The sequence below is a fragment of the Nuphar pumila genome, chromosome 5 (assembly GCF_984573655.1).
Source record: "Nuphar pumila chromosome 5, dmNupPumi1.hap1.1, whole genome shotgun sequence".
NCBI classification, from domain to species: Eukaryota; Viridiplantae; Streptophyta; class Magnoliopsida; order Nymphaeales; family Nymphaeaceae; genus Nuphar; species Nuphar pumila.
The window spans coordinates 261,600-289,509 of record NC_143253.1 but is presented as its reverse complement, the minus strand read 5'-3'; the positions used below and the strand labels follow the sequence as shown (position 1 = coordinate 289,509).

The window sequence follows — 27,910 nt, the reverse complement described above, 5'->3', positions numbered from 1 at the left end:
TTATTTCCAAAGGTGGTTATACATATTATGTCATTTTTGTTGATGACTTTTCTAGACATACTTGGATTTATTTTCTTAAACATAAATCTGATGTCTTTGCTAACTTCCAAATATTTCATAAAATGGTTAAAAATAAGTTTCAAAATGATATTTCCGTTTTTCGCACTGATTCAGGGGGAGAATTTATGTCCAACGAATTCAAAGACTATCTCAATTTACATGGTATTACACATCAAAGATCATGTCCACACACTCCACAACAGAATGACCTAGCCGAACACAAACATTGCACATTATGGAAACTACTAGGACATTGCTAATTGCAAATCAAGTTCCAAAAAGTTTTTGGGCTGAAGCGGTCCTAACTGCCACCTACCTCATTAATAGGATGCCATCTTCCTCGTTAAAGAATACAACTCCAATAGAAAAACTTGTTAATTTAACTCCAGATTATTCTAGATTAAGAGTCTTTGGATGCAAATGTTTTGTTTTCACCAACAGAAATGACAAACTCTCTTCTCGTGCAATCCCATGTGCCTTTTTAGGATATGCTGATAATAAAAAAGGCTACAGGTGTTTCGATTTTCAAAATTACAAATTATATGTGTCAAGAAATGTATCTTTTTTGAAAAAAGAAAGCTTCTTTGAATTTGAAAAATCCAAGGATGTCACTGAATACTCGTTTTTAATTGATCCAACTTCAAAATCCAATGAATGTGATGTTGGATGTGGCCTTGACAATGATCAAAGTCCTATTGTTGTTGAAAATGATGATAATGAAGAGCAAATCCATAGGGATGTTAGTCTACAATATTCAAGACGTAGAGAGCAAAATCTTCCATGTGCATTACAAAAATACTCTGAAGTCTCACCTAGAAGAACGTCTAGAATCTCTAAACCTCCAAAAAAATTTGTGTCTTATGAATCTTTTTCACCCACGTATAGGGCCGCCATTGCATTAATACAATCATATGTTGAACCATCATCCTATTCTCAAGCAAAAAATCATATAGAATGGATAGAAGCCATGAAAATAGAATTGGATGCACTAGAAAAGGCCAATACTTGGACGATACAAGATATTCCTCCAGGTAAGAAACCTATAGGTTGTAGGTGGGTATACAAAGTCAAAACCAAAAGTGATGGGACCCTGGAAAGATATAAGGCCCGTTTAGTAGCAAAAGGATATGCCCAAGAGTATGGCATCGATTATGAAGAAACATTTGCTCCTGTGGCCCGTATGACCACTGTTAGAACTTTAATAGCCTTGGCCTCCATTAGAACATGGCCTATCTTTCAATTAGATGTCAAAAATGCTTTCCTGAATGAGAATCTCGTTGAAGAAGTATACATGGAAGCCCCACCTGGTATTAGTATCCCTAAGGGTAAAGCTCTTCGTCTAGAAAAAGCTCTTTATGGTCTTAAACAGGCTCCAAAAGCCTGGTATGACCGATTTAGTCATGTTATGCTTGATATTGGTTTTCAACCTTGTTTAACTGACACTGCTTTGTTTGTTAAGAAATCTGATGCATGCATCATTATTCTTCTTCTCTATGTGGACGATATGATCATCACTGGAGGCGACAAACAGGGAGTTGCAAATATCAAATCTCTTCTTAAAACTCACTTTGAAATGACTGACTTAGGTTTATTAAGATATTTTTTAGGCATTGAAGTTGCTTATTCCCCTCGGGGGTATTTGATATCTCAATCTAAATTTGCTCTTGATATCGTTTTCAGGTCTGACATTACAGATGATAAGAAATTAGACACTTCAGAAGTTGTCAATGTTAAAATGAAAATTGATGATGAAGAACTTCTTGATGATCCTACTCCTTATAGACAGCTTGTTGGAGCTCTTTCTTATCTTTCCATTACTAGGTCAGATATAACTCATGCGGTTCATACAGTCAGTCAGTTTCAGCATGCTCCCACCTCCGTGCACATGGGAGCGATTTTGCGTATTATTAGATACTTAAAACCCTCTCTTTCACGAGGACTCTTCTTGTCTGCTTCATCTTCATTAAATTTAATTGCATATACTGATGCTGACTGGGGAGGTGATCCCAATAATAGACACTCAGCTACTGGTTTTTGTGTGTTCCTAGGTGAAACCTTAATTTCGTGGAGGTGCAAGAAGCAGCAAAAAGTCTCTCTTTCCTCCACCGAAGCTGAATACAGAGCTATGACAACCACCACTATGGAGGTTGTTTGGCTCAGACGATTGCTAGCGGATATGGGAGCTAAAGCAACGCAAGCTTCAAAGATGTGTTGTGACAACAAAAGTGCGATCTACATTGCAAGCAACCGGACATTCTATGAGCGTACTAAACACATTGAGATGGACTGTTACTATGTTAAAGAGGAATACTTACATGGAACCATTGATCTGCCATATGTTACATCAGAATATCAATTAGCAGACTTCTTCACCAAGCCTCTCGCTGCTCCCAGATTTCACTTCCTCTTAGACAAACATTCGCTCATTGTACCGTAAGTTTGAGGGGGAGTGTTAAAATGTAAACTGTAATATATATTATTTAATATTATTATATTTTCTTTTATTATTTTATTTTTCTATTTTTCTTTATTTTCTTTTTTAGCATCTAGTTCAATAGAAACTAGATATTTGATCCAGGAACTTGACTGTGCAAATAGCTGTTGGACTGTAGTCCAACAACTATAATAAATGCTGTTGGACTATAGTCCAACAGCTATAATAATAAATGCTGTTGGACTGTAGTCCAACAACTATATTAAGAGACGTTGGAATCCAACGTCTCTTTTGGAGAGCTCAAAATGAGCTCTCCTCTCTCTTCCACTTTTTTGTATATATAGGGGTGAACCCCTTCAATGTAAAGTACCATGCTTCTTAAGCATTTTGTTCATGAATAAAGTATTATTTATTTTTCAAGTGTTCTTCCTTTTATACCCTTTCAAGGGTCATGCTTATAGTGTCTCCAATAGACACTTGTTTGTGAGTTATTTGTGCATTGTTGAAGACCACCATTTCATTACAATTATATATGTATACACATACATAGCATATACTAAGGTTGTAAGTAGTGCAATGTTATAAAAAACGCGCCTTGAGGTGCAAAAGGAGCGCCTCACCTTGAGGTGCGGCCCTCTGTGCCTCAAGGCGCAAGCTTGAGGCATGAGGCGCAATATATATATATATATATATATATTTTAAAGATTTCTAAGACATAATCAACAAGATTTTTGTAGGCTAATCTCATATATTTTCCAATTATTTCAGTTATGTAATCAGTTTCTTAGTATATTTTAACTTTTATTGGTTAATGTCGTATATTTTCCGGTTATGTAATCAGTTTTTATATGTTACTTAAAGTAACATATAAATATAACTTACTTTTATATGTTAATCTCATATTTTTTAGAATAATCTCATATGTTTTAACTTTTATAGGTTAATCTCATATATTTTTCAGCTATTTCAGTTATGTAATTAGTTTCTTAGTATATTTTAACTTTTGTTGGTTAATCTCATATATTTTTTAGTTATGTAAACAATTTTTAGTTACTTTTATATGTTAATCTCATATTTTTTAGTACTTATTTGAGATTTTCTTTTTCTTATTGGTTGTTATTTCATCAATAAAGCATTTCTTTATTTATTTGTATTTTTAAATATTTTTTTTTTTATAAATTTTTTAAAGTTTTCAATTTTTTTTTCAGGCTTACGCTTTACGCCTCGCCTCAGTTTTTGGTAGAGCGCATTGCTATGCCTCAACGCTTTTCACTACACTGAAGTAGTGTATCGTTACCCGTATCGGTCGGACCAATAGTAACATTGTATCGTATCGTAAACGTATCATAAATTTTTAATAAAAAAATTCAAAAAATACCAAGAAATCAAGAAAAATCAGAAAAAATTAATAAAAACTCTAAAAAAATTATATCACATGAAATAATGATGAATTGTATAAAATAAAACCATAAAATCATAAAGGAAGCATTTATGTCTCTATGAGCTGCATAAGACATCATCAAACATCAACTATCTCACAAGAACAATGCAAAATATAAAATATCTTGCAATTAAGAATGTGTCACAAGCTATGTCACATGGGTGCGGGTGCGGGTGCGGGTGTGGGGATTTGGCACTTCTAAAAAACCCGGGTGCGGGAGTGCGACAGGGAAAAAAATGTATAATATATATATATATATATATATATATATATATATATATATAGAGAGAGAGAGAGAGAGAGAGAGAGAGAGAGAGAGAGAGAGAGAGAGAGAGAGAGAGAAGGGGGTCCGGGGGTTCTCCCGGCACGGGTCGGGGGTCCAATTTTTTTTTGCTGGTGTGTTTGTTTGAAGACTTGTTACCCACGTTCTGCTTGTTGTGTACTTTGGCACAACAGGACAAAATTGATGAACCGAAAGGATTGACAATCTGATCGACCCAGCCTGCTGCGTTCTGCTAACTGTCATGATTCAATCATGTCTGAAACTCCCTGGTCTTCACAAAAAAAAATATAAGCGAAAGTTTTGATGTGGTTTTTTGGAGAGAGAGTCTTCACGAGGCCTACGACTCCACTGCCACGCCACTGCCTAGGGTTCTTAAAATTTCATTTTATATACAGTTGCACACAGATCACAGCTAAAAGAAATTTATTGGATTTGACATGTAGAAAAGAGAGGTCTACACAAGGCTACGGCTAGAGCACCCATCTCGTCAGGAGAAAAGTGAATACTAATAGCCACCAAGGCTACCACCACCATTATCATTTATTATGGAGAGAGAAAATCTTTGACGAAGAAGGATCATCATTTCTAAGTTAACAGTATGTTTTCCAACGCTGCGAATTAATTGTTTGGAGGCAGGAATAGCATGGGATGCCAACAACAAGCAACTGTCATCAATTTTTTTTTTTAAAATTCCGCAGCCCATTTCATAGGGCAATTTTTTTTTTTAAAATATATCCAAAAAATGGACCGAAATGACCGCACTCTGCTAGCTGAATCCCTGCTAGCCGAATCCCTGTGACATAGGTCACAAGACTCATACTTTAATACTACATAAACAAAAATATTATGGTAATAGTTGCACTCGATTTTCACTCATTATTTGAGTAACCCATGCCATGTTGTATCATTTGATGTCATCTTTGTTGGAGGAGTGTGGAGCCTAATTTCTACCTTAATATAAATCTTTAATTTTTGTGAATCCAATTTCGTGGTAAGTTGGCGAGGGGTTGTAGGGGGGCAGTGCCCCCCGAGGCAAATTTTTTTTGGAGAGTAGCTTTGTAATTTTACTCATAATAAAGATTTTTGACCTTAATGTATTTTCTTGATAGAAAAATAGTGAAAATGCATTTTTTTTTTTACCTTAACCCACTTCTTTGGGTGAAAAAACGGTGGAAATGCACTTCTAATGGCCTCTAGACAAATGGACAAGTTGACTCTCAAAAAGTATTTAAAACACAAAATGAAAAAAAAAAAATTTAAAGTGCACCGAAGCTGTAGCATACGATACGGCACGATACAGGGATATATCGTATGATACACCCAATATGGATATGATACACACTCGTATCACGACATGAGTATGTATCGTATCGTAAACTTCAAAAGTAACGATACGTATCGTACGATATGGACAACCCTGGTATATACATATAAATATATATGATACATATGTTTATATCATTGTAATAGGTAATACCCAATAGGGGTATTTCAGTCTTTTCACTGTATAGGTTGTGCTAACTAAGGGAATTATAGTATTTGTATATTTTTTGTTTTGTAAATTCTTGTTTTTGTAATGGACAATATTGTCATTGCCCAAATATAGTTGTTGGGAGATCCCAACAGGGGTGCTTCTAAAGCAGACCAAATCTTGGTTGAGCCCGACCTAGCTTCAAGAGTCCAAAATATGCAAATGGGTTCAAGTGTGACTGATTCGGACCCGAAATTCAAGCTCTAATTGGTCCAAGTTGTGGGATCTGCCTAGGAGACCCCACCTTAACATTATAGCCACCTCAGCCGTGTGTGACCCATCCTTGGGCGACCCTCTCTTATATAATGATGTTATTAAGTGCAAGTGGGACCCACATGGGACGTTCCCTCTAGAAGACTCCATGGAAGGACATGTGGGCCCAATTCTTTTGGCACCCCCCCCCCCCAAGGTTGTTAACCTCCCCATGAAACTTGTGGACCCACCTTAATGGACTTTAGAAGCCCCAAGTGATTCTTGTGAAATGGGCTCTATATTGAATAAGCCAAGGTTCCATCTAAGGAGTAGGTTTATCTATGTTTAGGTGTTTTCTAAATTAATTTGCTTTGTATTATGTGTGGCTTTAATGAGGCTCATTCCAGCTTATATATAGAGGCTAATTTTGTATCGAGAGTATGAATGAAATCTGAAATTGTTCCTTCTCTCAAACTCGTCTCCCTCTTCTCTTTCTTATCCCCCTCTCTCTCTATGTCATGTCCCTATCTTAGACATTTCTTCCTTCTCTCTCTATTGCGAGTACCCCCGACTCATCTTACTCTCTCTCTCTAAGGGTTCTACCCTTCGGCACCAAGGTGATTTAGATCCTACTTGAGTCTGAATTTGCCTAAAGACCAAGTCAAGTCATCAACTCCAATCGGTTCGTGTGGACTACACTAACAACTTGGAGGATTCAACCCTTTTCAGCCTAAACCGTGGAACCCTGGCCAACCTCGGATGACTCAGACCTGCAACAAACCTTAGTATACCTGAATATAAGTCGTTAAAACCCCTTCCTTAAGCCTTTCCCAAGCCTGGAACCCCCTAAACCAAAGTCTGTCCAGAACTTGTTTTCTGACAAAACCCAAACTTTGTCAGACTTGCCGAAGTCTCTCAACCCAAACCATAAATCATTCGGGTTTGAAATTTTGACACAAGCTTTTTTAGGATTCCTAGTTTAGACTCACCAAAAATCATGATTTTATCATGTTAAAATGTAAAACTGTACATATATGTATATATAATAATATTATATTATTATATATATATAAATACATTTTTAATTTCTTTCTTTTCTGTATTTTTTTTTCCTTTATTTTTTGTCTTTATGTCATCTAGTTCAGTTTGAACTAGAATGACTGTTGCTAGTCAAGTCCTGTCCAGAATTGACTAGCAATAGAGCTGTTGGACTGACACAGTCCAACAGCTCTTAATAGAGCTGTTGGACTGACACATTCCAACAACTCTAAATAGAGCTGTTGGACTGTGCCCAACAGCTCTATTGAGTCCTCTTTCAGCTGTGTATATAAAGGGGTGCAACCCCTCTTGTATTTCACTCCAATGCTTCTTAAGCAATTGGTTTTTCATATCAATAAAGAATACATTTTTATTTTTATTTTGTTTCCAGTTATACCCTTTTTAAGGGTTATGCTTTAGTGTTATTCTTGACACTTGCTCTTGTTAATCAAAGCTCGTGTTTCGAAGATCCCCATTTCATTTCATGGTATCAGAGCCGCGGAAGTACTAAATCTTGAGGAAAAGCTGCCTCGGTTTCCGTGCCCGTTTGCAAAAGTGTTCGCCACTTGAAGAGAAGTGTTTTATCACTTCATTGGAAAAGATTTCACATCTTGTTGTATTGTTTTTTTTTTCTTTCTTTCTCATTTTCCTTCTTGTTTCTCTTCTATCCCTATTCTTTCTCTCCTTGTAATCGATGGATGACAATGATAAAGTCACCATCATGCCTATGAAACTAAGCGATACGAACTATGTAACATGGGCTTCAATCATGAAGCACCATATATGGGGAAAAGGCTTATGGGGGATTGTGGATGGTTCCGATTCGGAACCTAAGCTATCTCTTACTAAAAAGGAGGGAGATAAAGACGTCCCTCTATCGGAAGAAGAGAAAATCAAGGCTATTGCCTCATACGAGAAGAAATGGAAAGAATGGAGAATATCTCATGCGAAGATAATGTCATGGCTTATCAATAGCGTTGACATTAAAAAATGCTCAAGTCTTGCCAAATTTGATCATGCCGATAAGGCATGGGAATACCTTAAGAATATGTATTCCCTTAAAGATATTGCACACGTGTGCAATCTCCAAGAAAAAGTTCGAATGATGACACAAGGAGACAAAACTATTCGTGAATATTACAATGGGTTGTCCGAACTTTGGGAAGAACTTTCCCTTTTAGAACCAAAGTGGCATTGTGCCGAAGACATCGAGCTTCGTCAGAAACAACTCGATGTTGAACATTTTTACCAGTTTATCACTGGATTAAGGCCGGAATTTGAAACCACTAAATCGGCCCTACTTCACCGGGGAAAAATTCCTTCTATTGTTGAAACTATTGAAGAGTTAACAATGGAAGAAAATCGTCTCCGGAAAGGTTCTTTAAAAATTGAAGATGATTCCGTTTTAGCCGTGTCTAGACCAGGGAATCATGTTCGATCATATAGGCCTCCTCACTTTAACCGACAAAATGGTGACTATGATAAGAAGAAAGTTATTTGTCATCACTGTCATGAATCGGGACACTACAGGCCACAATGTCCCAAACTTAAGGAGCTGAGAGAAAAAAGAGCTGCAATTGCTGGATCGGAGCCTAAAGATCAGGATGCACCAGTTTCCCTGGCCCAACTAATGGAGATCCTTCAGCCTCTCATCAAAGGTGCCTCTTCCTCATCTGAAGCTTCAACCGGCGCAGCAGCCTCATCTTTTTCTGATTTAGGTAAAATTTCTTGGCTTCTTGACTCTGGTGCATCTTTTCATATGACCCCAAATAATCAAAGTCTATCCAAATGTGTTAAAAATAAAACAAGTGTGTCAAAGGTCTTTACTGCTGATGGGACTTCTCTTGAAATAGAAGGAATAGGAGATTTTGAAAAAATTTATAAAACAAAAAATTTTTTTATTCCAGAAATTAGACATGTTCCCAAATTAAATTTAAATCTTTTATCTGTATCTCAAATTTCTGATTATGGGTGTAATATTTCTTTTTCTTCTCATGGTTGTTGGGTACAGGATCGCCAGTCAGGCAAGCTGATTGGGGAAGGCCATAGAGAAGGAGGACTCTATTACATGGATTTTTTGGAAATGCCGAAAAAAGCTTTTTGTTATAATATTCAAAAAATAGAGTTGGAACTGTGGCATAAGAGACTTGGTCACCCACATATAGCCAAAATCCAACATTTTCCAAATCTAGGGAAATTTTGTAACTCTGAATCATTTGATTGTAAAGATTGTATTCTCGGCAAAATGAAAAGATTACCATTTCAGAACAGAACCTTTTTCTCTTCAAGACCACTTGAATTAATACACTCGGATGTTTGGGGTCCTGCACCAGTAATTTCTAAAGGAGGATTTGTTTACTATGTTATTTTTGTCGATGATTTCTCCCGACATACGTGGATGTACTTTCTCAAACATAAGTCTGAAGTATTTTCATACTTTCAAACTTTTCATAATATGGTTAAAAACAAGTTTCAAAATGATATTACTATTTTTCGCACAGATTCAGGGGGAGAGTTTTTATCCACAGATTTTCAAAATTATCTTAAATTGCATGGCATCACACATCAAAGATCTTGTCCTTATACACCTCAACAAAATGGACTGGCAGAACGAAAACATCGCCATATTATAGAAACCACTAGAACTTTATTAATAGCAAATCAAGTCCCTAAAGACTTTTGGGCAGAAGCTGCCTTAACTGCCACCTATCTCATTAATAGGATGCCATCTTCTTCGTTACAAAATATCACTCCCATTGAAAAACTTATGAACATTTCTCCAGACTACTCTAGATTAAGAATATTTGGGTGCAAATGTTTCATATTTACTGACAAAAATGATAAACTTTCCCCTCGTGCGATTCCCTGTGCCTTTTTAGGATATGCTGAAAACCAGAAAGGTTATAGATGTTTTGACTTCAAAAATAATAAACTATATGTGTCTAGAAATGTTTCCTTTCTTGAAAAGGAGAGCTTCTTTGATTTTAGAAAATTAAAAGACGTCACTGAGTACTCCTTTTTGCTAGATCTAACATCAACATCTCATGAATATGACCTTGATTGTAACTTTGATGATGATCCAAGAATTATTGATCTTAATGTTGAAAATGAAGAAGTTCATAGAGATACTAGTATTCAATATTCCAGGCGACAAGAGTCTAATACTCCATGTGCACTTGAGAAATATTCTAACATTCCAACTAGACAATCATCCCGAATCTCGAGGCCTCCAGAAAAGTTTGTATCATACGAGTCTTTCGCACCCACATATAGGGCAGTTATTGCATTAATTCACTCATATGAAGAACCATCCACATATTTTCAAGCAAAAAATGATATCAAATGGATAGAAGCCATGAAAGTTGAATTAGATGCACTTGAAAAGGCTTCTACATGGAATATTCAAGATCTTCCTCCAGGGAAGAAAACTATAGGATGTCGATGGGTTTATAAAATTAAAACCAAGAGTGATGGTACTCTTGAAAGATATAAAGCCCGTTTAGTAGCCAAAGGTTATGCCCAAGAATATGGGATTGATTATGAAGAAACCTTTGCTCCGGTGGCTCGTATGACTACTGTCTGAACCTTAATTGCCTTAGCTTCTATCAAAAAATGGTCTATTTTTCAAATGGATGTCAAAAATGTTTTTTTAAATGGAAAGCTAGTTGAAGAAGTATATATGGAACCCCCTCCTGGTCTAAGTATTCCTAAGGGTAAAGTCCTTCGCTTAGAAAAAGCTCTTTATGGACTTAAACAAGCACCAAAAGCTTGGTATGATAGGTTTAGTCGTGTTATGATTGATATTGGTTTTCAATTCTGTTTAACTGACACTGCTTTGTTTATTAAGAATTCTGATGCAGGGATCATTGTGCTTCTTCTCTATGTGGATGATATGATCATCACCGGAAGCGATAAACAGGGAGTTGAAACAATCAAAACACTTCTTAAATCTCATTTTGAAATGACTGATTTGGGCTTGTTGAGATATTTTTTAGGCATTGAAGTTGCTTATTCTCCTAGAGGATATTTATTATCTCAGACTAAATTTGCTTTTGATATTGTTTTCAGGTCTGGTATTACTGATGATAAGAAAGTTGACACTCCAGAAGTTGTTAATGTTAAAATGAAGATTGATGATGAAGAACTTCTTGCAGACCCTACTCCTTACTACTCCTTACAGACAGCTTGTCGGGGCACTTTCCTATCTATCCATTACCAGACCAGATATAGCACATGCTGTTCATACAACAAGTCAATTTCAACATGCTCCTACTTCTGTTCATATGGGAGCAGTCATGCGTATTATCAGATACATCAAGTCCTCTCTTTCACGAGGACTTTTCTTATCTTTCTCCTCTTCTCTTGATTTAATTGCATATACTGATGCTGATTGGGGAGGTGATCCCAATAACAGACACTCAACCACTGGCTTTTGTGTCTTTTTAGGGGAATCATTAATCTCGTGGAGGTGTAAAAAGCAGCAAAAGGTATCTCTCTCATCCACCGAAGCTGAATACAGAGCCATGGCAACCACGACCATGGAAGTAGTTTGGCTCCGACGACTGCTTGCTGACATGGGAGTTGAAGCAACAAAGGCTTCACAAATGTGTTGTGACAACAAAAGTGCGATCTACATTGCCAGTAACAGAACATTCCACGAACGCACCAAACACATCGAAATGGATTGTCACTACGTCAGAGAGGAATATCTACACGGGATAATTGATCTGCCATATGTCACTTCAGAATATCAGTTAGCAGACCTCTTTACAAAGCCTCTCGCTGCTCCCCGATTTCACTTTCTCTTAGACAAACTTTCGCTCATTGTACCGTAAGTTTGAGGGGGAGTGTTAAAATGTAAAACTGTACATATATGTATATATAATAATATTATATTATTATATATATATAAATACATTTTTAATTTCTTTCTTTTCTGTATTTTTTTTTCCTTTATTTTTTGTCTTTATGTCATCTAGTTCAGTTTGAACTAGAATGACTGTTGCTAGTCAAGTCCTGTCCAGACTTGACTAGCAATAGAGCTGTTGGACTGTGCCCAACAGCTCTATTGAGTCCTCTTTCAACTGTGTATATAAAGGGGTGCAGCCTCTCTTGTATTTCACTCCAATGCTTCTTAAGCAATTGGTTTTTCATATCAATAAAGAATACATTTTTATTTTTATTTTGTTTCCAGTTATACCCTTTTTAAGGGTTATGCTTTAGTGTCATTCTTGACACTTGCTCTTGTTAATCAAAGCTCGTGTTTCGAAGATCCCCATTTCATTTCATATCATATCTCTGTGTTGAGATATAAATTTTACAAACCGGGTCTGTTTTCCTTAAACCCAATCCAACCTGAAGAAAACCTATCCCGACCTGCAACTTGTCCTATTTGTTTCTCCTAGATTACAAACCCTCTAACCCTGAAAATTTAACCCGAGTTAGTCCAGAACCTTCTCCTAAATTTTGGAAATTTTCTGTGGTGCTGTTTGAGCGCACTATTTTTTTTACTAAAACCTGTCAAAACCAGCCTACCCTGTTACCCGATTTTGACTTTGACCCAAATTCTAACCTAACCCGGCCCACCTAAGCCCCAAACCTCGAACCTAGGCCCATTAGAACTCACCAGCTCCCCCTTAGGTGGGTATTGCTTTCTCAAGCACCCAATTTCTCAATAATATTCATTATTTTTACTTCTGATTCAAGCCCATAAGTGGCTTATGTGTATGAGTTTTGTATCAACCCGTAAGTGGTCATTGTGTTCTTGTATGCCCTTAAGAGGCATATATTTGTATTTTTTGTTTATATCAACCCGTAAGTGGTCATTGTGTTCTTGTAAGCCCTTAAGAGTCATATATTTATATTTTTTGTTCTTTCATTACATGGTATAGCCTTGGTGCTCCTTAATTGCTCTTTGCATTTAAAGAGAGAGAGAGAGAAAGGGGAAGAAAGGAGAGAGAGAGAGAGAGAGAGAGAGAGAGAGAGAGAGAGAGAGAGAGAGAGAGAGGAAGGGGAGGCATACTTGCATCTCTTTCTTCTTTGTAGCGTGTGTGTGTGCGAGAGAGAGAGAGAGAGAGAGAGAGAGAGAGAGAGAGAGAGAGAGAGAGAGAGACGTCACAAACCCTCTCTTAAAACTGCTTTTGGGTCTGCTGTTTTATCGTGAATACCGAGAAGGAGGAGGGGAGAAGAGAGGAGAGAGGAGGAGGAATTTTCCTTGGGAATCGACAGCCACTAGTTTTCTGTGTTGCTGCACTAAACATCGTTAGAATAAAATAGGTTTACAATCACTTTTTACAATGGCAAGATTGCCCCTGGTTAGTAATGTATAATACATTATAATGATAGCATACACGTGCATATGCTCTATATGGATATGGATCCAGTACTGGATCCATATCCGATCTATATTCTAATACCCTCCCTCAAGTTGTGCATGGGATTGAACCATGTGCAACTTGTTCTTCAGATACCAAAAGCGGTTACTTGTGAGACCTTTTGTGAACATATCAGCAGCTTGGTCTTTTGAAGGCACATAGACCGGTTCAATCTCTTCGTCTGCTATCTTTTGTCTGATGAAATGTTGGTCATTCTCAATATGTTTGGTCCGACCGTGATGAACAGGATTGAACGCAATTTGTACAACACTTCTATTATCACACATGAGGATTGAACTTGAGATACTTGAAAAAGTGTATATTGTTTCGGGTTCGGATATTATATTAGACCCGAGTTCATTGTAATGTCTTAAATGTATTTCTTTTCTTTTGGGTTGGGTTCGGATATTATATTAGACCCGACCCGACCCGACCCATGTACACTTAAGTGTTTTATACCATGCATTAGGTCACGATTTCTGCGTGACAGAAATCGTGACAGCCGGTAGAGGTCCCTTTGAGTTTTCTCTTCTCGTCTCTCTCTCTCTCCCTCTCTTTCTCTGTTTTCTCTCTTAATGCAGGTGCAGATCAAATTCTATCATGGTATCAAAGCGGGCGAAAATCTGATCATGGTTTCTGCTCAACGAATCGATTCCAAAAGGTGTGTCTTGTGAGATCTTCTCTTGTTGGGTCATCACCCTCTCCTCCTCATCCCTCTTCTTCTTTCTTCTATCTTGAAGTCTCTTTACCTTAGGGCAGATCTGATCAGACTCTGCTGTGCCCTAAATTTGGGCAACGGATCTGCCCCTCTCCATTCACTCCACTCCTTTGGTCTTTATTAGATCGTCAGGATAAGGGTCTGCTACTGACGACTGTTCTGTCGACCGATCTCTAATCAGATCTGAGATCAGTCTCCAATCGATTTCAACATCTACTTCTATCGTTCCCTATGCTCCTTTCGTTACCAAACCCATTTTCAGCCAAAAATCATATTCAAAATTTATTGTATTGTTTCTGATCAGATCTGCAACTGAGATCAGATCTGACGCTATTTTTCTGACATTACCTTCTGAAATTTCTTCTTCTGAATCGCCCTTTTTGTTTCAGACTTCCTTTCTTGAACATTTGGCAAAAAAAAAAAAGGGATCTGATCTGGTTAAAAAAAAAGGGGGGGGGGGAGACATTACAACTAGACTTGACGCCACCAGATTTGACGTGATCTCCAAAAAAAAAAAAAAAGGTTGGGAGAAGGTTGATTTTTTGTCTGTTGATTCCTATTCTCTATGGATCCCTACCATCCTCAATCAAATCTTTCTTCAAGTTTTCTTAACCAACTTGTTTCTGAGAAGTTGAATACCTCAAATTTCTTGATCTGGAAGAGGCAGATTATTCCTTTCATAAGGAGTCAAGGCCTCTTAGGTCACCTGGATGGAACCACTTTAGTTCCACCAGAATTTAGCCCAAGAGAAGAAAAAGATGACAAAGGGGTGAGTTCAATCGTGTATGTCAAAAATGCTGAATTCCTCAATTGGGAAAGAAAAGACCAGTCAGTTGTTGCATACATCACATCCACCCTGTCTCAAGAGATCCTACTTGCCATTCCTGACAATTGTACAGCTCTTCAACTCTGGGAACGACTGGTTCAGACGTATTCACAGGTTTCTCAAGCAAGAGTAGTTTTTTTAAAAAGAGAATTTCAGTTGTTAAGGAAAGATTCCATGACCATCATGGAATATTTGAACAAGATGAAGACCATTACAGTTCAACTTGCAGTTATAGGGTGTGCCGTTAGTGACAGTGACATGGTGCAACAAACCCTGAGTGGATTGGGATCTGACTACAACATGATAGTTACTTCACTATTGTGTCTCCCTGTTCTTCCTACCTTTGATGAGCTACGAGCCAAATTGATCCAATATGAAATCACTCTGAAGGGATTCTCTGAAGAAACTCATAATCATTCAAATTCTCAAGAAGTTTTTGCTACAGGAGTGACCTATGGTAGAGGACGAGGACGAGGAGGACAAGGGCGAAGTGGACACGGAGGGCGTGGTTTGCTTCCCACTCCAAACACGTTTACTCATGCGCAGGGAACAAGATCCATCCCTACTTGCTTCCTGTGTAACAAAAAGGGACATATCAAGGCGAACTGTTGGCATAATCCAGAGAATAAAGGAAAGAGTCCACAGATAGAAATCAAGAGAAGGTTCACAAATACCAGAGACAGTGGAGAGATTAAAGATTTGTTGATATCTGCCTTGTCAGAGTTAAAATTGAAGCAGAATGATGAAGGCACTTGGTTTGTCGATTCCGGGGCAGCGACTCATGTGACAGGCGATGCAGGTAAAATTTCTAATCCTATTCCTTATTTTGGAAAAAGTAAGATTGTCACTGGAGATGGATCCCACCATCCTGTTTCCCATGTTGGAAAGACTGTTATTCCCATGTCACATTCCACTCTTACTCTTTCTGACGTTCTTCATGCTCCTGACATTAAGAAAAATATTGTCTCCGTCTCTAAACTTATTGATGATAATAATGCTTCAGTTGAATTCACTCCCTTCTCAGTGCAGGTCAAGGACCTACGCACGAGGGAAACATTCGCTGAAGGAAAGAGACGAGGCAACATGTATGTCTTTGAAGAAGCTCCATGTCGTGATGTTCGCCCTTCCCACCTGGTTTCGAAGTCTTCATCAGAGTCATGTTCCTCCTCTTCTGCTAGTGTTTTTAGTATCTCTGAATGCAATAAGCCATCCTTATGGCATAGTAGGTTAGGACATTGTGGGAGTCATTTTATTGAGAAACTTGTTTCTAATAATCTCATTCCAAAAGAAAGTCTTAAAGGGGATGAGAGTAGTCATAAATGTTTCAGTTGCCTTTTGTGCAAGAGTCATGTATTGCCTTTCAATTCAATTAATAAGAGAGCTTCAAAACCTTTTGAGATCATTTGTTCTGATGTGTGGGGACCCGCTCCAATTGTCTCTGGATCTGGAAGCAGATATTATCTAATCTTTGTTGATAGCTATTCTCGATACACTTGGATATATTTCATAAAAAATAAGTCAGAAGTCTTCTCTTTGTTTCAAAACTTCTTTTCCTTGGTCAAAAACCAATTTTCTGAGTCTATTCAGTTTTTCCAATGTGATGGAGGTGGAGAATTTTCATCCCATGATTTTATTTCTTTTCTTCGAGATAACAGAATAGGAAGAAGGGTGTCCTGCCCTCACACTTCTCAACAAAATGGGATTGCTGAACGAAAACATAGACATATCGTTGAAAGTGCCATGAGTATGCTTCATGACAGCAATCTTCCCACCAACCTATGGACAGAAGCTTTTCATTCTGCCGTGCATGTGATAAATAGATTGCCAATGGTCATTCTGGAAAACAAGTCTCCTTATCACTGTCTCTTTGGAACTCATCCTAGTTATCATGATCTGCGTGTTTTTGGATGTGTTTGCTATGTGCATGTTGATCGGTCCCTGAGAAATAAGTTTCAAGACAAGGCCCAAAAGTGTAGGTTTGTGGGATACGCAGATGACTACAAAGGATATAGGTGCTATGATCCCACCAACAAACGCATCAGAATCTCAAGAAATGTTGTCTTCGATGAGCAAAATTTCGATGACAAAGCTGATGCAACCAATATACCAACTGAAGTTTACTATCCTTGGTTGAGTTCAGAACTTTTTGCTAGCGCCAACGAAGCATGTTCACCAGATTACGTGCAACAAGAAGAAGAGATGTCTGAAAACACTGAGACATCGGGGTCACAGAATTTAGAAAAAATACCTGGTAGATATAAAGGCATTGTTTATTCCAGACACCGACCGATGACATCAAGCCATTCAGATCATGCTTCAGTCAACAATCTGACTCCTCACACTCCTGAGATCAGAAAATCAAGCCGCATACGACACCCCATTGACAGGTGGGTCAGCTATAACAACTTCTCCTTGGATCTTCAGCTGTTTTTAACTGCTCTCAATAAAGAAGATGAACCCACTATGTACTACCAGGCAACCACCTCTATCAAGTGGGTAGAAGCTATGAATGATGAAATGCAAGCTTTGCATGAATGTGGAACTTGGGAAGTTGTTCCCAGACCACCTGACAAAAATGTTGTTGGATGCAAATGGGTCTACAAGATAAAGTACAAGCCAGATGGAACTATTGAGCGATACAAGGCAAGGCTCGTAGCAAAAGGATTCACTCAAGAAGCAGGGCAAGACTATGATGAGACTTTTAGTCCCGTTGTAAGAATGGGAACAATTCGGATTATTATCTCTCTGGCTGTTGAACATGGGTGGAAGTTGAGCCAGCTTGATGTAAAGAATGTCTTCTTGCATGGGGACTTGAAGGAGGAAGTGTATATGGAGCAACCCCCTGGATATCAAGAACAAAATTGTAAAACCCATGTGTGCAGGTTAAAGAGAGCTATCTATGGTTTGAAACAAGCATCTCGCTCTTGGTTTGATAGCTTCTCACTAGAGATTCAGAAACATGGTTTTTCGCGTTCCATGCTGGACCACTCATTGTTCTTTTTTAGAAGCCAGACTGTGACCACTCTGTTATTAATTTATGTTGATGATATTGTTATCACAGGAAACTCTGTGGTTCACATCCAAGAAGTGAAAAACTTACTAGGTCAGAGGTTCAAAATGAAAGATCTTGGAACTCTACTCTATTTTCTTGGTGTAGAAGTTGATAATCAAACTCATGGCTTGACACTCACACAGCACAAGTACACCGTAGATGTTCTTCGCAAAGCAGGTATGAAAGACTGCAAACCTCTGGGAACTTCGAGTGTGCTGCATCAAAAACTTAGTGCTCATGATGGAGATTTGTGTGATGATCCCACCAGGTATCGAAGCATAATAGGAATGTTACAGTATATGACCTTCACTAGACCAGATATTGTTTATTCAGTTAATCAAGTATCTCAATTTATGCATGCGCCACGTACTGGACATATGGAAGCTGTCAAGAGGATCCTTAGATATCTGAAAGGGACTATTGGGGATGGATTGACATACTCACCACAGTCATATGGAAAAGATGAGCATGAACTCACTGTATATTGTGATGCAGACTGGGCTGGGGATCCTGATGAACGAAGATCCACATCAGGATATTGTGTCTTCATTGGAAGAAATTTAGTCTCTTGGAGCAGTAGAAAACAAAAAGCTATCGCTAGATCAAGTACTGAGGCTGAATACAGATCTATGGCTGCTGCCACTACCGAAGTCACATGGATCAGACATCTACTGACTGAAGTAGGAGAAAAGATCTCCCACACTACCTTGCTATGTGACAACCAAAGTGCTATTAACATGTCATTCAATCCAGTACATCACAGTCGTGCTAAACACATTGAGATTGACCAACACTTTGTGAGACAGAAAGTTGAAGAAAAAGAGATTGAGCCTGAGTTCGTCCATACTGAACAACAAGTTGCGGACCTATTTACGAAAGGATTAACAAAGGATCGTTTTTGGACGCTCAAAGGCAAGTTGTCCCTTTGAGTTTTCTCTTCTCGTCTCTCTCTCTCTCTCTCTCCCTCTCTTTCTCTGTTTTCTCTCTTAATGCAGGTGCAGATCAAATTCTATCAATACTCTCTCCCATTTCTGTAAGGAGATGCCTAACCCAGGTTACCTCTGCTGTGGTAGCTGCCATAGATCTATATTCTGCCTCCGTGCTAGACCTTGCCACAACTTTTTGTTTTCTGCTACTCCATGAGATAAGATTGCTTCCAATGAAAACACAGTCTCCTGAAACCGACCTCCTTTCATCTGGGTCTCCTGCCCAGTTTGCATCTGTATAGGCCAATATGTCGTGTTTCGGTGTTGCTCATGAAGATTGAGCATATTTGAGTCCATCACCCACCGTGCCTTTTAGATATCAGAGAATACGTTTGACGACATCCATATGACCAGTCTTTGGTTCATGCATAAACTGAGATACTTGATTTATATAATATACAATATCTGGTCTAGTAAAAGTAAGGTACTGTAACATGCCCACTAAACTGCGATACTTGCTTGCATCAGGATACAACTCGCCATCACAAATGCTGAGTTTTTGATTGACAACACTGGGTGTAGGCATAAGTTTGCAATCTGTCATTCCTGCTTTGGCCAAAAGATCAAGAGTGTATTTGTATTGAGTTAATGACATTTCTCCATCCTGTCTGTCCACCTCTACACCAAGAAAATATCTTAGCTTTCCAAGATCTTTCATCTTGAATCACATACTCAACAAAACTTTAATTTGTTGAATATGCTCTGGAGCATTACCAGTGACCACTATATCATCAACATATATAAGCAAGAAAACTACAGTGGTTCCATCCCTGTATATGAATAAAGAATGGTCTAGTTGGGAACGAATAAAACCGTGGTTCTGAATCTCTGAGGAGAAGCTTTCAAACCATGACCTGGAGGCTTGCTTTAAACCATACAATGCTCTGGTTAATTTACATACATATGCTTTTGGGTCTCCCTCTGCATAACCTTGAGGTTGCTCCATATAGACCTCTTCTTTTAAGTCCCCATGAAGAAATGCATTTTTGACATCAAGCTGAATAAGGCTCCACCCATGTTCAATAGCCAGGCCGAGGATAATACGAATGGTTCCCATTTTCACTGCTGGGTTGAAGGTCTTATCATAATCTTCACCATATTCTTGGGTGAAACCTTTGGCAACAAGACGTGCCTTGTATCGTTTAATGCTCTCATCCGGTTTATATTTAATCTTATACACTCATTTTGAGCCAACAACATTTTTATCTGGGGGACGACCAACTATCTCCCATGTTTGACACTCATGAAGTGCCTCTATTTCCTCATTCATCGCCTCAATCCATTTGTTAGATTGAGCAGCTTGACAAAACCCAAGTGGTTCTTCATGTTTTTCATCCTTGGATAGGAAAATTTGAAAATCCATAGAGAAGTTATCGTAACTTACCCATTTTTCAATTGGATGCCTTATCCTGCTTGATCTTCTTGGTGCTTCTACGTTATTGGAGAATGTCATGTGTTCTCTAACAGGTGCATCTGTTTGCACTTTGAGTCTTCTGGTGTAGACATTCCGTTTGTATCTCTGACATTCTGTTTCCGACACCTTATCTGAAACCGTCTCATCATGTATGTTTTCAGGAGCCAAAGTGGTACATTCAGCAACATGTGAAATAAGTTCAGCACTGAGCCATGGATTATACCAATTATCAGCCATAACACCATATTCACGATCATAGTTGGCTTTATTTTCTGGAAAGCTACTTTCATCAAAGACAACATTTCTGGAAATTCTGATCTTCTTATTGATGTGGTCATAACACCTGTACCCCTTGTGTTCATCTGCATAACCTACAAACTGGCATATAGAGGCTTTGTCTTGAAATTTGTTTCTCATGGATTTGTCAACATGTACATAACATGTGCATCAAAAGACTCGTAGCTCATCATAATTAGGCTGAATACCAAAGAGAACATAATAGGGAGACTGATTTTCAAGGATAGGCATAGGAAGACGATTTATCACATGAGTGGCAGTGTGAAAAGCTTCTGTCCAAAGGTTGATGGGCAAATTACAACCATGCATCATACTCATTGCACTTTCCACAATATGTCTGTGTTTACGTTCAACAATTCCATTTTGTTGTGGAGTATACGGGCAAGAAACTCTACGATGTATCCCATTATCTTGGAGGAAATCTAAAAATTCTTTAGAGGAATATTCACAACCTCCATTACATTGGAGAATTTGAATATTTTGGGAGAATTGTTTTTTAACATAGGCATGAAAGTGGCAAAAAATAAGAAAAACCTCTGATTTGTGTTTCATGAAGAATATCCAGGTAAAACGAGAGAAACTGTCAATAAAAGATACATAGTATTTACTTCCTGAAGAAGAAGGATTGGGAGCTGGACCCCAAACATCAGAACATATTATCTCAAAAGGAATAGAAGATCTTTTATTTATTTGATGAAAGGGAAGTACATGACTCTTGCAAACTTGACAACTGTAACACATTTTATTCTTTAATGAAAGTGAAACAGACTGAAAGAAAACCATTGGACACTAACTTTTCAATAAAGACTTCACTACAATGACCAAGACGAGAATGCCAGAGATCTGGCTTATTACATTTGGATAAACTTAGGACGTTTTCAGAGACGTGATCAGACTTGGGCTTCAAGACACTGGAGGCTGGATCTTCATTGAAGATATACATGTTTCCACGTCACTCTCCTTTAGCGAACATCTCCTTCGTTTGAAGATCCTTGACAAAGACAGAAGTAGGAGTAAATTCCACAGATGAATTTGTAGAGTCAACAAGTTTAGATACAGAGACAATGTTTTTCTTTATATTTGGTGCATGAACAACATCAAATAAAGAAATAGATGACTCAGACAAAGGAATAAGAACATTGCCTATGTTTGAAATAGGGTGGTGAGTCCCATCTCCAGTTACAATATTAGATTTTTCAGAATAGGGAACCAAAGTAGAGAATTTACCTGCATTGCCAGTGACATGAGTCGCTGCCCCAGAGTCAACATACGATATTCCATCATCATTTTGTTTCAAGTTCAAGTTGGCCATCGCAGATAAGAGAAGATCCTTAGCATCATCACTGACCCGAAAAGTACTTCTAGTTCTTGGAGTAACAATATTTCTATTATTTTGCGCTCTGTTTCGATTCTGCGGGTTGAACCAACAGTTGGCTTTGATGTGGCCTCGTTTATTACACTGATAGCATGTGGGAACATTCCTGGAAAAACTGGCCGTGGAATTTGGTGTAGGTAGTAGTCCACGTCCACCCTGGATGGCAGTTCCTCTGCCACGTCCTCCTCGTGCTCGATCAACTATCATTCCTATGACAAGAACCTCATGTGTAGATGATTGTCCACCTGAAGCATCGGACATGCTCTTCAGAGTCATTTCGTATTGAAGGAGTTTGACACGTAATTCCTCAAAACTGAGTAATATAGGTAAGCATAATAAGGAGGTCACAAGGACATGATATTCTGATCCCAAGGCATTCAATGTTTGTTGCACCTTTTCTTTATCTGATACTGGATACCCAACCATGGCTAATTGGTCCGTAATGCTTTTAACTTGATTTAAGAATTCAATAATGCTCATTGCCCCCTTTCTTAACATCTGAAATTCGCGTTTGAGAAACAACACTTTAGCCTCTGATATCTGAGAATATGTCTGAGCTAAAACTTCCCACAAAACTTTGGATGTGCAATCATCAGGAATGAAAATCAATATCTCTTGAGATAATGTGGAAGTGATGTATGCAACAAGTGCCTGATCGCGCTTCATCCAAGAAACGAATGCAGGATTGCGGATAGTACTCGACAATCCTCCATCTTCTTTGGTTTCAGTTATGATAAATTCTGGAGGTATTGGAGTAGATCCATCCAAGTGGCCTGAAAGGTCTTGACTACAAATAAAAGGTGCAATTTGCCTTTTCCAAGTCAAGTAGTTGTTGGTAGTTAATTTCTTCGAAACTAGTTGTCCAAGGAAGTTGGAAGAAAGACCCGAACTGCCTGAAGTATCCATTGGTAGCTGGTTGACAACGGGAAGACACGGCTTGCCTGAAGTATTAGTGACTGAAACTGAAATGAAAACACTTGTGGCTGAAGTAACAAGAAGAAAAGAAAAAAAAATGACAGAGTAATGCAAGGTTAAGTAGAAGAGAATAAAGCAGTCTGACAAAACAATTTTCAGACCAACAGTAACGTGATATTCAAAACTGTCAGAGAAGGAAAACAGAAAATAATGACAACGTGGGAAGAAAAAAAAAATGGGCGTGATATGAGAATGAAACTAGAAAGAAATCTCAGCGAAAGAAAATAGAAGAAACAAAAGATGACGTTGAACCAACAATAACGTGATGTTCAGAACTGTCAGAGAAGGAAAACATAAAATAACGACAGTGTGGGAAAGAAAAAAAATTGGCGTAATATGGGAATGAAACTGAAAGGAAATCTCAGCGAAAGAAAAATAGAAGAAACAGAAGATAACGTTGATAGAAATGAAGTATTTCAGCAGTAGAAAGAACAAGAGGACTCGGCTGCTGTTGGAGAACAAAGGGCTCGACTAAAGGGGAGAAAGAGATAAAACAGATGTGACCTGTTTGTAAACTCGACTGAAGGTCGGCTCGTCTGTAGAGGGGAAAGAGCAGATACGGTAGGTCGTGGAGCAGGCCCTTTCACGATCCCTAATGAAGAAATAGGCTCGGCTGAAATAGGCCCCTTTCACGTTCCCAATGAGGAGAAAGACTCGGCAGAAGGCTTGGCAGATCGTCACCAATGGGGCAGACTCTTTCACGTTCCCTGACGAAGGTACTTTTATGCCCAGATCAATCGCCGCTCTGATACCATGTTAAAACTGCTTTTGGGTCTGCTGTTTTATCGTGAATACCGAGGAGGAGGGGAGAAGAGAGGAGAGAGGAGGAATTTTCCTTTGGAATCGGCAGCCACTAGTTTTCTGTGTTGCTGCACTAAACATTGTTAGAATAAAATAGGTTTACAATCACTTTTTACAATGGCAAGATTGCCCCTGGTTAGTAATGTATAATACATTATAATGGTAGCATACACATGCATATGTTCTATATGGATATGGATCCAGTACTGGATCCATATCCGATCTATATTCTAATACCCTCCCCTTTTGGTTTATAAAAAGTATTAAGTAAAAATATCAAACCTGCCCCTCTTTTTAAAAAAAAAATTCCTCAACCCCCACATCTCCCTAAAATATCTTCTTATATCTATCTCTACATATATACACAATGGAATGGATCTTAACCCGATCCAAAGTTCAACCACAGCGAGTTTATATATATATATATAGCCGTGTCCCCGTACCCGCAATTTTTAAAATGGCCTTGTGGGTACCCTCCGTACCCACACCCATACCCATGCCCATGTGACTTAGGTTTACGTAGATGTCGTGGTTCATTTCTCATGTTGTTTCCTGTGTTTGTTGCACAACCAGGGGACTTTTGCAGTTGATGAAATGATTTCATGTATTTTTATGGATTTTATGTTAGATGCTGAGTAGCTCCACTTTGGTGCTTAGAATTGCTTTGTTGGTGAAGTTTTTTGCTTGTCTTGTACGCAGTCTCTGTGTTTCAATGGTAGATTGAGATAGGAAATGAGAATGCGATCAACCCTGCAGTTGGTGGCATCCAGTTAAGAAAATCTAGTTAGGGCTGATTCTTCTAAGCTTTCCAATAATATGTTTCTTTATTTGTGGTAAAATGAAAAAAAATGGAAAGAAAGAGACTTTGTAGAGTAGTGTGAATAAGTGGTGCAGTCCCAAGTAGGCTCTAACGCATCCTGGTATTGAGATCAATATATAAAGATGTTGCATAGCCCCAAATGAAAAGTTCATGATTCAAGTTGAAATACAAGTCGTATTCCTTGGATATTCTAGGCAGGGCAAGTTACAAAGAGATTTTGTAAGTATACTATGGATCAAAAAGCTTGGGAGACTAACCATTCTAGACATGTACGTTGAGGTGCTTTTGAGCTTGAGGCCAAGCTTCTGATCCAAAATATTTTAAGACAATAGCTTTCTTTGCAAAATCTTATGAAGCCGGACAAAGACTTAAAAGGAAATTTGATTTAAAAGTCTATGAAAAAGAAATTTAATTCTTCCTACTTTTTTTATTTTGGAAAAATATTTTAGAAATGTTGCAATTCCAAAAAGATAGTTTTTAAGATTTTATGAATCAAAATCTTGGGAAATATGTTGCAAATCTTTGCAAATATTAATTAGAATTTCTTGAATATATTTTGCTGCTGAGTTTTGATTTTTGACATTTCGCTCATGGCAAACAGTCTTCCTGTTATTCGGTGCCAACAAGACTCCTTCGACACACATACTGGAATACCGTGTTCAGACCATGAATTGTATTTCTGGTTTTATAGAACTAGGATGCCTGACTGCAAATCCCAAATTTCAAAGATGACATGTAAACCTTGATGGTTATACTGTCGTTTAGTCTGTGTTTTGGTTAAGGGGTATTTAGGTGGCTTTTAGAATGTAACATGAGAGAGAGAGAGAGAGAGAGAGAGAGAGAGAGAGAGAGAGAGAGAGAGAGAGAGAGAGAGAGAGAGAGAGTCTTCTTTTGGTACAGATTTTGGCATGTGCATGCTATTGGCTTTAGTAAAATGTTGGGGAAAATTTTAGGGCAGTTAAACAAGATGCCTGTTATGGTCATCTTTTGAACTAACTCTGATAGGCAACTAATGTATAAATTAATTTTATTATCTAGAAAATATTACTGTAATTTTTTTAGTTAAAGAACAAATCTGTAATTTGTAATAAGCAGTTTATTGGAGTATGCATTGTGGTTTTTAGTGTAGGTTGAACGACAATCTAAGAGACTGCACCTAATATGTCCATATCTTCTCTCTGGAATTTGCACTTTCCTCCTGTTTCATCTTCTCATTGTTGTCTTATCTTGTGAAAAAGGTTGCTTAAATGTTAAATTGCAGTGCTAAATTTTTTGCTCATACTTCTTTTACATGAAGTTTGAATTGTTTGAAACATTAGCTACGCAGGCCTTCTTCCAGTTGACCATCCTGAACTGCACAGTCCACAGAGTTGGGACTAAGAAAAGTTCTATATAGACTTTAGAGATCATCCGCATGACCTTCTTCATGAACTATATGCCGTGTCAGATATCTTGTCCCCTTCTCTTTTTTGTTTTTAATGGGTATGCAGGGGGAATGTTATAAAAAAAGGTGAGCAAGGGGAATATGTCACTTGTGGCTGTCTCATTCCACGTTGATAATTGGCATAGTAGCGTTTACTAAAAACTTGCATGCCAAACATGTGCTGACAATTAATTAATTGGTTTTTGTTGATATTAGCAATACCAAGTTGTTAGATATTATGTAACTGCATGAAAATGTGATTATAATATTCTCTTGCGCTTATAAACTCAATTACTGCCTTCATTAGTATTGTTACTACTACTACTGCTATTATATCTATTGTTTTTAATTATAATCATATTAATATAATTAAGAACTGAATATTTTCAGGTTTCTGAAGCATCTGTAAGCAGAAATCGTAGCACGATCATTGTTCCTGCTGGAAGTGCTCGTGATGAAGGCTGGGCAGCATTCAGGAACGTCTTGGCAGAAATATATGATGCTTCTAGACTGTTCATTCTACCAAACCAGGTGCTTTACTCATGCTTGTATTTTGTGTGCCCTCATTTTCCTTTTTTTCTGGTCTTTTTTTTTCTGTTGTATTTTATCTGTTCCTAATGTTTAAGCTTTCGAAACAGCAAACATCTGAGTCATCAGAACGACTCACCGGGCTCTCAGATGATGTGGGTGCGGGTTTCATAGCAGGCCATAGTACTCAGGCAAGTCCTGCATCTGAGCTGAATGTTGACACGTCAGTTGAATTGCCGCCGTCCAATGAAATGGGAAGCATGGGACTGTCTAAGGTGATCAGAGCTGACCAAAAGCGTTTCTTCTTTGACCTTGGTAGCAACAACCGTGGCCATTTCCTGAGGATATCTGAGGTACATCCCTTAGGCTTGCGTCGTCCCAAGAAGAATAAAGTCAAAGGTCTCCCCCCCCCCCCTTGCACCACTACAGCTACCCTCTGTAACCGTGGTGGGCTTCCCAGACAAACGTGGTTAAATGAGTTACCTGAAGCCACCACGTCCCTTCAACCGTGTTCCCTGATTTTGTGTGAAATTTCTGGGACTATCATTGCTGCTATATTGCTACGCATCTCAGGCAGAAGTTTTTCTTTGTAGGTGGCAGGAGCAGATCGGTCTTCAATCATTCTTCCTTTGTCGGGACTGAAACAATTCCATGACATGCTTGGTCACTTTGTTGAGATCACCAAGGATAGGATCGAGTCAATGATGGGAGCTAACATTCGGACTGTGGAGCCTGCTCAGAGATGAATCCAGTGACCAGGAGGTCATCACTCGGGTCACATTTGCTCGTTTGCTTGAAAAATTTGTTTATGTTGGTGAGGGTTTGATTGTTCAGGGTAAGTTTTTTGTTTTCTTTTATTGAATAGAAAATAATGTTGTTTCTCCATTAGGACCAGAGAGATCAGAGTTGTTTGCCATGAATGACCAACTGCGTTGAGAAATAAATGCGAAACGGACTTTTAGAGTCTTGTATTGGTTGTATGAAGAATTTGGACCCTTTGTTTCATGATGTTCTTTTAGTTGATTTTGGTTTCGCATTTCTCGGTTTGTGCGCTCTATGCAATTAGCAATTTATTTGGAATTGGATCGCAGTTTTAAAACTTGGAGGGTGCAGCCACAAGCGCTTCTGGTTCTCGTCTTGTGGACATAAAGGACCGATTCTTCCAAGTCCGTGGTTTGCTGCCTTCCAGTTTAGGTTTTGGTTTTGAGATGGGATACTCCTACTCTAGGTGGAGGATTTGGGAAGCAGATCAGGTCATGCTGAAAATGAGCGTTTTTGCTCATGCGGACATCGTGGTCCTCTGTTTGCATTTTGGATGAATGCCACGTGGTTTTGTTGACTT

General features: G+C 38.3%; 1 protein-coding gene across 2 annotated transcripts in view; it reads left to right on the top strand.

Annotated features, from left to right (window-relative positions):
* Positions 1-27,570, top strand: part of LOC149836376 (transcription factor Pur-alpha 1-like) — a 39,474-nt gene extending 11,904 nt beyond the window's left edge. The window contains exons 3-5 of one of the 2 annotated variants that reach the window (XM_090006970.1): positions 26,431-26,571; positions 26,679-26,921; positions 27,162-27,570. In XM_090006970.1, the coding sequence (XP_089863096.1) occupies positions 26,431-26,571; positions 26,679-26,921; positions 27,162-27,314 (537 nt within the window). In that variant the 3' untranslated portion in view covers positions 27,315-27,570. Of the gene's footprint in view, positions 1-26,430; positions 26,572-26,678; positions 26,968-27,161 lie in introns of both variants that reach the window. The other variant, XM_090006971.1, reaches the window with a different exon arrangement.
* The last annotated feature ends 340 nt before the right edge of the window (positions 27,571-27,910 follow it).